This window comes from Pipistrellus hanaki (assembly GCF_964339955.1).
Source record: "Pipistrellus hanaki genome assembly, chromosome: 12".
NCBI lineage: Eukaryota > Metazoa > Chordata > Mammalia > Chiroptera > Vespertilionidae > Pipistrellus > Pipistrellus hanaki.
In genome coordinates, this window is record NC_140514.1 from 40,617,482 (window position 1) to 40,629,306 (window position 11,825).

At 44.5% G+C, this 11,825-nt stretch overlaps 1 protein-coding gene across 1 annotated transcript; it reads right to left on the reverse strand.

Annotated features, from left to right (window-relative positions):
• Positions 1-4,519: 4,519 nt before the first annotated feature.
• On the reverse strand, positions 4,520-11,353 carry LOC311631332 (retinol dehydrogenase 12-like). The gene is made up of 6 exons (XM_084901356.1): positions 10,535-11,353; positions 10,120-10,359; positions 9,751-9,840; positions 5,890-6,078; positions 5,289-5,395; positions 4,520-5,152 (listed from the first exon to the last, which is right to left on the reverse strand). The coding sequence occupies exons 1-6, from the start codon at positions 10,710-10,712 to the stop codon at positions 4,964-4,966; spliced, it is 993 nt and encodes a 330-aa protein (XP_084757482.1). The 5' UTR covers positions 10,713-11,353; the 3' UTR covers positions 4,520-4,963.
• Positions 11,354-11,825: the final 472 nt, after the last annotated feature.

Here is an 11,825-nt window from a genome sequence, read left to right on the forward strand (position 1 = left end):
AATTTTAATATAACAAAGGAACAAGCTATTATAAAAATTAACTAGGTAGATTGGCAAAATAAGCAATTATAAAATACTAGAGGCCTGGTGCACAAAATTCGTGCATGGGGGCGGAGAAGGAGGTGTCCCTCAGCCCAGTCTGCACCCTCTCCAATCTGGGACCCCTCAAGAGATGTCTGACTGCCCGTTTAAACCTGATCCTGGTGGGATCGGGCCTAAACGGGCAGTGGGACATCCCTCTCACAATCCAGGACTGCTGGCTCCCAACTGCTCACCTGCCTGCCTTCCTGATTGCCCCTAACCACTTCTGCCTGCCAGCCTCATCACGCCCTAACCACTCCCCTGCCAACCTGATTGATGTCTAACCACTCCCCTGCCAACCTGATTGATGTCTAACTGCTCCTCTGCCAGCCTGATTGCCTCCAACTTCCCTCCTCTGCTGGCCTGGTCCCTCCCAACTGCCCTCTTCTGCTGGCCATTTTGTGGTGGCCATCTTGTGTCCATTATAGGGGCAGGATCTTTAACCACATGGAGACAGCCATATTATGTGTTGGAGTGATGGTCAATCTGGATATTACTCTTTTATTAGACAGGATAGAGGCCTGGTGCATGGGTGAGAGCCAGCTGGTTTGCCCTGAAGGGTGTCCTGGATCAGGGTGGGGGTTTCCTTGAGGCATGGGGCAGCCCGGGTGAGGGGCCTGTGGTGGTTTTTGGGCCGGCCATGCCCCCTGGCGACCCAAACAGAGGCCCTGGAATCTGGAAGTATTTACTTTCTATAATTGAAACTTTGTAGCCTGGAGCAGAGCCAAGCCTCCGGCTCCCTCTGTGGCCAGCAGCCATTTCTATCGGGACTTATTTACCTTCTATAAATGAAACTTGTAGCCTTAAACAGAGGCCTGGGATGGCCAGGGTATGTGGAAAGTTTTGCTTCCTCTGTTGCTGGGGGCAACTCTAGCCTGCTCTCTCCAGCTCCCTGGCTGCTGCCATTTCTGTTTGGATTTGTTTACCTTCTATTATTGAAACTTTGTAGCCTTAAGTGGAGGCCTAGGCCGGCAAGAGCATGCAGAAAGCTTGGCTTCTTCCCTTGCCTGGGAAACCCAAACCTCCCTCCTGCTCTCTGTGGCCATAGCCATCTTGGTTGGGTTTATTTGCATACTTGCTCTGATTGGCTGGTGGGTGTGGTTGGTGGGCATGGCTTGTTGGCATAGCAAGGTGGTGGTTAATTTGCATATTACTCTTTTATTAGGTAGGGTAGTAATAAAAATATAGGAATTAAAATATAGAGTTATTACATGGCACAAATAAAAGATTAGTCATAGCAATTAACCTAAAATAAAAAGCTTTTCAAAGTGAGAGGCAACAAGCATTATTTGAAATATATTTTCTTTGGGAAACACTGATTCAGCAGAAGCCCAACAATGTTCCAATTAAGAGACAAAGGCAAGGAGTATTAATGAGAAAGGGAAGGGGAACAATAAATCAATAGAAGGAAGGTATTTCTATTGGTTGACATACGCTCACATAGTGATATTAATTCTATTTTTTTTAAATGTGATCCATTATTTTTTTATATATATATTTTATTGACTTTTACACAGAGAGGAATTGAAAGGGATAGAGAGTTAGAAACGTCGATGAGAGAGATACATTGACCAGCTGCCAAGGGGATGTGCCCACAACCAAGGTACGTGCCCTTGACCGGAATCAAACCCAGAACCTTTCAGTCCGCAGGCCGACGTTCTATCCACTGAGCCAAACCGGTTTCGGCGTGATATTAATTCTAAACAATGTTTTTCATTTTCAGTCTGGTAGATATCAGTCCAGTAGTCATATTATCTGCTTTCTTTGCACACAGCTCTTTGGGAGGCAATGTTGCTTTAAGCCCAGCCGAAAGGTTATTTTGCAAAGCTTGGAGCATAAAATGTACAAGGCAGTTTCTCTGGGATTGCAGCTCTGACTCCATTTTAAAGTGGCTCTGTGGGCAGCTCATCAGTCTCATAAACTAGCTCTATTTCTATTAATTTTTTGTATAGCTGAAGAAAGAATTAATGAATTAGAATGAATTTCATTTCTTAAGATCTAATAAATTAGATCTTAAGAAATGAAAGAGAAAAAAGAATAAAAATGCAGCATTAACAAGAAGGAAAATGTGAAAGAGACATGAAAGATAAAGTGATAAGGTCCAACCTTTATCTAGTTGCAAATCCATAAATAAAGAAGAAAAATAATAAAAGAGAGACTGAATTTAAAGAGAAATACAAGATTCATATGTAGCCTCAGGTTCAGAAAATCTAAGGGATTCCTACCTGAATAAACAAAGAAGTGCACATCTGGATTAATAATAGTAAAGCTGTAGAAAAATAGTAACAAAGATAAAATCTAAAAGCAGCAAGAGAAAAAAGGCAGATTCTCTGCAAAGTAACTGTTATATTAGCATCTGATTTCTCAATAGCAACAATAAAAGCCAAAGGACAAAGAAATACTCAGCAATATGAGAAAATAACTGTCAACCTATAATTCCTTAGCCAGCAAAATGATCCCTCAAAAAATGAAGGTAAAGTAATAAATAAATCTGAGGAAGTTTACTATCATTAATTCCTGTATTCGTTTTTTATTGCTACATCACAAATTACTACAAACTCAGTGGCTTAAAAGAACACATGTAGCCCTCCCAGTATGGAGCAGTTGAGCATCCATCTATGGACCAGGAGGTCTCAGTTGCATTCCCAGTCAAGGAATATGCCTGGGTTTCAGGCTCAATCCCCAGTGTGGGGTATACAGGAGGCAGCTAATCAATGATTCTCTAACATCATTGATGTTTCTATTTCTTCTTCTCCCTTTATCTCTGACATTATATTATATATATGAAGCCCGGTGCACGAAGATTCATGCTAGAATGGGCTTTCATTTCCCTGGCTGCCGGCACCGCCTTTCCACTCTGGCCCAACCCCTTTCCACTCAGGCCCCAGAGCCACCTCTTTCCTCTCCGGCCCCTCCTTCCCATGAGGCCCTGAGAAACTGGGGGTAGTGCAGAACACCTGCGTTGTCACCATGGTGACGATGCAAGTGTCTCACCCATCACTCAGCAGCTGAGTATGCAAATTAACCACCATCTTTGTTGGGTTAATTTGCATATCACTCCTGATTGGCAGGTGGCATAGCAGAGGTATGGTCAATTTACATGTTACATGTTTGCCTATTATTAGGTAAGATACCGTGTGTGTGTGTGTGTGTGTGTGTGTGTGTACACACACTAGAGTCCCAGTGCAGATTCATGCCCCAGTGAGGTCCCTCGGCCTGGCATGTGGGGATTGGGCCAAAACTGGCTCCTGACATCCCCCAAGGAGTCCCAGATTGCAAGAGGATGGTTCTCGGGTGACATATCCCAGAATCAGGCTCCCTCCTCTCTGGTTCCAGGTGTGGCATCCGAGAATTGCAGTTACCAAGTCACCGCAGCTCAGCAGCTCCCGCGTTGAGCCTATGCTCCCTAGTGGTCAGTATGCATCATAGGTACTGAACAGTTGGAAGGTCAGATGGTCACACTAGAGGCCTGGTGTATGAAATTCATACAGAGCGGGTGGGTCCTCAGCCAGGCCTGCACCCTCTCTAATCCAGGACCCCTCGGGGGATGACTGACTACTGGTTTAAATTGGCATTTGGACATCCCTCTCGAAATCCAGGACCATTGGCTCCTAACTGCTCACCTGCCTGCCTGATCACCCCTAACTGCCTCTGTCTGCCAGCCTGATTGCCCCCTAACTGCTCCCCCCTACCAGCCTGATTGCCCATAACCACCTCTGACTCGGCCCCTGCCACCATGGCTTTGTCCAGAAGGACATCTGGAAGATGTCTGGCCTAATTAGCATATTATCCTTTTATTAGTATAGATACACACACACACACACACACACATATTGTCCCTCAGTTTCTGGTTCAGAAGTCTGAACACACGGAATTGGTTTGGCTCAGTGGACAGAGTGTCAGTCTGCAGACTGAAAGGTCCCATGTTCGATTCCGGTCAAGGACATGTACATTGGTTGCAGGCACATCCCTGGTGGGGGGTGTGCAGGAGGCAGTTGGTTGATGTTTCTCTCTCATCGATGTTTCTAGCTCTCTGTCCCTCTCTCTTCCTCTCTATAAAAAATCAATTAAAATATATATATATATATATATTTTTTTTTTTTTTTTTAAAGAAGTCTGGGCACAGGTTAGCTGGCTCCTCTGGGACTTTAGAGTCTCACCAAGCTGAAGTCAAGCTGTCTGTCATCAAAGGCTGTAATCTCATCTGGGTTTTAGGTTCACTTCAAAACTCACTGATTATTGGCAGAATTTAGTTCCTGGGAACTGTAGTACTGAGGTCGTAACTCCTTGGGGCTATGTGGCCACCTCCAAAATGTGACAGTTTGCTTCTTTCATTGTAAACAAGAGGATCTCTGACTTCTGAGAAGGTCCGACACTTAAAAGGCTCACCTGATTAGGTCAGGCCCACCCAAAATAATCTCCCCTTTAACACAAAGCCAACTGATTACAAACTTTAATTACTTCAGCAAAATCCCACTTTTCAGGTATATAACATAATCACAGGCATGAAATGTCATCATATTCACTAGTTCTGCTCACACTCAAGGGGAGAAGATTACACAGAATGTATACACAGAGGGTATGAATCTTGGGGGCATCTTAGAATTCTGTCTACCACAAATCCTCATTAAAGGAACTTTTAAAGAATGTACTTTGAATAGAAGGAAAATAACCCCAGATGGAAGATCTGAGACACAAGAAAGAAGAATGAACAAAGAAAATATTAAACATATAGGTAAAGCTACACAAATTTCAACTCTATAAATAATAGCAATATATCTGATTTGTGATATTAACAAAATAGCAATATAATTAAAGCACAAAAGCATACAAACTCAAAGGAAATAATGTTGAAGAACTCTAGATTGTGGGTCTTAGAGGATCAGTCAGTCTTGTTTAGGTTTGCTAGTTTGACTGAGGTATTCCAGAGGCTTTGGGCCATCTGAGGATCCTGAGCAGCTTCAGGGGGAGAAGTTATCACACAGGAACTGCTAAAATATTTTCCAGAAACACCGTCCAGCTCCTTTGCCAAGCTCAGGTAGAGAACTGGGTTTGCACCTTCTATAGGATCCTGTGGAAACACCGCGAGTAGGGGTTGAGGGGAAGGATGGGCTGTCTCACCAGACAGGCTTCAGCGGGCTGGGGACGCTGAAAAGTAGAGCCCTCCACCACCCTCTTCAAGCCAAACCAGCTCCTCCTCTACCCACCTTAATGAAGAAGCTGGAGATCCAGAAGGAGAGGCGGTAATACCACGGTAATTGACCCATGATGTGCGTGTACACATAGCCTGGTTCCACAGAGTTCACAGTCACACCTGAGAAGGTAAGGCAGAAGCATGATGCAAAGCAAAGTGAAAGGATGATGGAAGAAAGGATGGAGTGTGTTTCTGCAACGTGCAAGGAGGGAAGGATCCCACCAGGTCTGTTGGGTAAAGGTGACCAGAGACTTGGGGGTGGTGCGAGGGACATTAGTGCTCTGCAACTTACATGAATGGTGCTACCCAAGCCAGTAAGGAGACACAAGTATTTGGAAACGTTGAGTTAACTTTAGGAGGAACATGATGTATGGTGTTGGTATTGGAAAATACTGAGAGGAGAGGGGTGTTACGGTGATAAGAGAATTGAAAAAGGTTGAAAAAGACATGAGGACAGGGTTGAGAGAACTATAGGGTACAGGTGGTAAGTGGAAGAACTTAACAGCTGGATTGGGGGATATTGGGAGTATTTTATGGCCAAGATGTGTTGAATATTTTATGGCCCAAGACAAAGGATTGGGAGTGGAGGAATAGAGGGTGTCAGAGGCAGTTACCTGTCCCTTGAAGTCTCCGGGCAAATTCCCCAGTGATTGAGGTCAAAAGCAGTTTGCTGCAGTAATAGTTTTGGTTGAAGGTCAAAGGTCCACCAGCCCCTGTCAGATGTTCCTCATCAAAGTACCCACGTGTTTGCCAAGCAGAAGAAATATTTATCACCCGGGCTGACCCTGCCCGTTGTAGCGCTCCTGGGTAGAAAGACCACATTCCTTCAGTCTAAGTCCTAGTGTCAACTCCCATGGAGAGCAGGCCCATCCAGCACTTTCAGGAGCGGGCTCCCCATGCCCACGCCCACCCCCACCCCAGGCACCAAGGCTAGCCACAGGGGAACTAAATGGGAACAGAGACTTCTCTTTCATCAGCTGCTTTCCTAACACGCTCTTCCTCTTTTATTTTAGTATTTAGTGCTTTTCTTCTATTTGCTAGCTGGAACTAATTTAATTGATCCTTATTTATGTTTGATGACGCTGACCACTAAGAGGGGAAAAGGAGAGGATGGCCCTAGCCGGTTTGGCTCCGTGGTTAGATCATTAACCTGTGGACCGGAAGGTCAAGGCCACATGCCTGTTGTGGGTTCCCCAGCCCAATAGGGAGTGCAGGTGGGAAGCAACCAATCGATGTCTCTCTCCCTCTCTCTCTCTCTCTCTCTCTCTCTCTCTCTCTCTCTCTCTCTCTTTCTCCCTCTTCCCTCCCTTCCACTCTCTCTAGAAATCAATGAATAAAATATTCTTGGGTGAGGATTAAAGAAGAAAGGAGAGGCTAGACACACTGTCAGAGTTGTCTATCATGTATTCATACACTCATTCATTCCATAAATATTCATTAGGCCCCTGGTTTGTGACAAACACCAAAATGGGTGTTAAGGATATAAGAGCACTAGGTTTGGGGGGAAAGAAATATGCAGATACCTGGAAAAGTAGTTTAAAAAAAAAAATAACACTCTCTCAAAGGAACAAAAATAAAATTATAATCAATAAAACAAGTTAAATCTTAAAAAAAAAAAAAAAAAATGAGTATTAGCCCTAACTGGTTTGGCTCAGTGGATAGAACATTGGCCTGTGGACTCAAGAGTCCCAGGTCCAATTCTGGTCAAGGGCATGCACCTTGGTTTCAGGCAGATCCCAGTGGAGGGTGTGCAGGAGGCAGCTAATTGATGTTTCTCTCTCATCAATGTTTCTAACTCTCTCTCCATCTCCCTCTCTGTATAAAAAATCAATAAAATATATTTTAATAAATAAATATTAACTACACACACAAAAAAGTCTGGATTATATAAATTATGAAAAACAGTAATTGTCACATGAGTTTACAGTATTGTTTTTTAAATGCTCAAACTATTTTGAGCCCTACATTGAAATGAAGAATCACAAATAACAATTTGAACAGATTCTATTTAGCCAAAATTTGCTAGAGAGAAAATTATTCTTAAAGAGGACAATAGACCCCAAACTTGCAGACATCCTAGATAATAAAAGGCTAATATGCAAATCACTACGATACACACTGATCACCAGGGGGCAGATGCTCAATGCAGGAGCTGCCCCCTGGTGGTCAGTGTGCTCCCACAGCAGGAGCACGGCTCAGCCAGAAGCCCTGAGCCAGGCTCACAGCTGGTGAGTGCAGTGGCAGCCCTAAGGATGTCTGACTGTTGGCTTAGGCCCACTACTTAAGCCTTCACTCAGACATCCCCCAGGGCTCCCAGACTGCAAGAGGGCGTAGGCCGGGCTGAGGGACACCATTAAGTGCATGAATTTTGTGCACTAGGCCTATAGTAGTGACATAAAAACCAAAGGGGCTCGCAGCCTAGTTGGAGACTGATCCCCATGAAGCAATGTTAGTTTGAGAACAGAGATGTACACAAGGGGTTTAGGGGATCCCTGATAATTGGGGGTAGCTGGGGAGTTGGAGATGTCAGGGCAGGATCCATAGCACAGACTATATATACGCTGAGTCTTGGCAGATGAACTAAAGTTAGCCAGCCTAAGGGAGTGGGAAAAGATGTCCCAGATAGAGGAAAAAACAGACAGAGGGGGGAAAATAGAGTGTGTTCCAAGATCTACAGGTGGTCTGGCTGGAGATTGGGAGTGGGGAGAGGAGATTAAGGAAGGGCAAAAAGGAAGGCTCTCAGTCTTGTAAGTAAAAAGAAGAGACTTAGAGTTTATCCTATAAAGGACAGAGTACCTTCAAAAGGTTTTAAGCAAGAAAGTGATATGGCTAAAGGTGATTTCTAGAGGTGGGAGAAGGGAGAATAGATTATACTAAAAGGGGAGAGACAAACAATTTAAGAAACCATTACTTAGGAACACAATTTAGGTTGCCACCTGAATCTCTATATTCCAGGCTGGAGCAACTTTTGCTCAAATAAGTGCTTTTTTATAAAAAAGAAAAAAACACTAATACTGAGGAAGGTGCAACCACCTTGTTACAATTTGGGGGAAGAGTGGGAAAATATTCATACTCAAAAGTGCATAGAGTTTTGCCTTGCTCTTTGTTCAATTTCCAATTGGGCTAATGCAACCAGCCACTAAAGGGTACGGGAGAGCCTGACAACAGTAGTTGCCTCCAAGTTCGGAAATGGAAAGTTGATTTGCAAGGAGAGGAGGAGATTTTTTAACTTATTTTTTCCTTTCACTTATGCCATAGGAGCACATACTGATTTTAGAGAAAGGGAGAGAGAGAAAAACATCAATTTGTTCTATTTATTTATGCATACATTGATTGCTTCTTTTTTTAAAATAGGTTTTTATTGACTTTTAGAGAGAATGGATTGGAGAGAGAAAGAGTTAGATAGAAAGATAGATAGATAGATAGACAGACAGACAGACAGACAGATAGATAGATGATAGATTGATAGACATCAATCAGCTGCCTCCTGCTCTACAGCCCCTCCTGGGGATTGAGCCACAACGCAGGCATGTGCCCCAACTGGGAATCAAACCAGTAGCCTTTTGGTGCAAGGGACAATGCTCAAGCAACTGAGCCACACCAGCCAGGAGGGCTCAGTGGTTGCTTCTTGTATGTGTCCTGATGGGAGATTGAACTCACAACCTTGACATAATAGGATGACACTAACCAACTGAACTATCTGGTCAGGGCCAAGGAAACTTTTTATATATATATACCCTTTTATACACTTTCAATTTTGTATTTTAGATATATATTACCTGACTAAAACAACACAGGGAAAGATTTGTATCAATACATGTAAACATAACCAATGGATACAAGACATGGGGTGGGGGGGGAGTAAAGGCATATTGGGGGGGGGAGGGGAGGCTGGGGAGAGGTCAAGGGGGGAAAAAGGAGACATATGTACTACTATTCGTAATCCTTCAAACAAACAAACAAACAAACAATAAATAAATAAATAAATAAAGTAAAATAAATAAATAAAAATTTAAAAACACAGGAAAATATGTTATGGAGAATTTGCCTGCCACCCATTTCCCCCCCACCTCCCCAGGAAAACCTCAAACCTCCTTAATAAGAAAGGATTACAAATTCAGAAAGTCAACAGACTTGGGCCCAAGGCAATGAATTTTTGGCTGTCATCTCTAGTGACTCCTGAAGCTTCTTGGTGTTTATGTTCCCTGTGACCTAGTGCCACCCTCAGGAAGCTTTGGTTGCGATGACTGACTCTTCTGGTCTGACTGGAATTCATAGCTGAGGGAGGGAGAAGTGGGATCTTACAATATATCCTCTTGGTTGTATTTTGGACTGTCTGGTTCCTTTACCAGAATTCTCATCCTAACTTGTGTCAGATGGTTACCCTGATATGTGCCAAAGGAAAGGAAGCTGCCAAGAAAATGCCAGGGGAATGGAGAAGCAGGGATGGCACAGAGGGTGGCACATTTCCTTACCTTGCAGTAGATTTGTGAGCAGAAAGGGCCCAACAAAATTGGTGGCAAAGGTGAGGTCAAGGCCCTCTGGGGTTAGTTTCGTAGGGATTCCTGGAAGGAAATGAAAACACATGAAGTGGATGATAGAGCGAATATACTGAGGGAGACAGAGTCTAGGGTGATATATTGGGGTTCAATAGAAATGCCATAGGAGCACGTAGATGCAAAGATGAGGTAATTAAACGTGAGGCTATAATGTGAGGCGGGTTCTTCAGGGCTGTGTATGAACTAAGAGTGTTTCAGCAGGGTGCACAGGGTAGGCTTTGTGGTCCCTGATCTAGAAAGGAGTCTCCTAAAATGTGCTTGGGGGAAGCATGCCCAGGCACATACCACAGATTGCAGCATTGTTCACCAGCAGGTGTATCTCAGGACACTCTTGTAGAAGCAACCGGGCAAAGCTCCGGATGGAGGCCATCGAGCTCATGTCTACATCCCAGAGCAGAAGGCTGGCGTCCCTACAGACTGCTTGGATCTCAGCCAAGGCTCGCTGTCCACGCTTTCGGTTACGGCAGGCAAGGATCACCCGGGCCCCACGGCGGGCCAGCTCCTGGGACACAACCTTTCCGATACCTGTGGGAGGACAGCTTCAGAGTAGTTCCAGTCTGGGAAGTGACTAGAGGGTAAAGGAGCAAGGGTGAGGGACAGAGGTGTTGACAGTGGGTGCTGTTTCTCCCCCCTGCCCTCCCTGTGAAGACTGTTGGGGCCGAGACCCCTAGTGAGGTGATGGGGTGGAAGGAGCACTCACCACCGTTGGCCCCAGTCACCACTGCCGTCTTCCCAGTTAGATCTGTGGAGCAGTGCCGGAGGTCCCAAAGCTGAGTCCTATGCCACAGCCGCACACTTAGTCTAAACAGGTAGACCAGAAGGAGGAGGACAGAGCCACGGCCCAAGATCAGGGTGCTGAGTAGAGACCACAGTGACATAACAGATGACTGGCCTACTACCCAGAGTGGGAAGAGAATTTGAGAGAGTTAGTCAATGCTGAGTGGACAGCAATAAGGCTAGCGTGGAGCCCAAGATGCAAAATTTAAGGAGGCACTCTCACATTTGTTCAAGCAACTCATCTGAACCTAAGAGAGGTTCCTCCTTATAAATTGTGTGACCTAAGCACTTGATTGCCTCACCTCCAATCAAAAATTAACAGAAGGGCTTTCCCTGAGCCTTAAACCCTGCCAAGGCTCAAATCTGTCTCTGAGCCAAACTTGGATTTGCAACTAAAGTGAACTGACAAACCAAACAAACTGCAGTTCTGGTCAGACAGTTCCAAAACCTCCAAACCACAAGCAAAGAGGAAAAAACTATTGTTCTCACTGTAGCTCCTGCTGGGTGGCCTCAGACAATAGCTGACCTGCACCCCATTGGAGATCCAGAAGCTAGTGTATCTAGTGGTCTGTGTGAGACGACACCAGATTTCAACTACTCTCATAAGGGACACATTCAAGAGGCAGACTCAGTGAGGACCAAGGCCCCACTGAAACAATTCCTGCCCCATAAGCATGTCTCCAGCACAGCAATTCTTCCATTATAGACACAGCAGGTCCTCACAGCCAATTGGCCTGGAGGTCAATTCCTCCCAGTGACTCTAACAACAATCAACTTAACTATTAGGTCTAGTAATAATTAATGTCGTTTTATAATACTTTTTTAAATCGAATTTATTTAAACCACATGTGTCAAACACAAGGCCCGCGGGCCAAATCCAGCCCGCCAGGCCTTGCAATGTGGCCCGCACCGCGCTATCATCACTGCACTCCGCTGTCAGTTTATGACATTGTCAGTTTATGACTGTTCAGTAAACCATTCGGCCCGCGATTTAGGCTGGATTTTAGATTTTGGCCCCTTCTCTGATTGAGTTCGACACCCCTAATTTAAACAATACAACAAAATTTAATCAACAATATAGTTGCCGTTGTTTTCTGCTACTTGTGCCCAACGCTCAGGAAGCATTTTAATCCCTCTGTTGTAAAATTCTTGTGATTTTGATGCAAAAAATTCGGTCAATGCATTTTTGAGGCATTCTTCATTATTAAATTTTT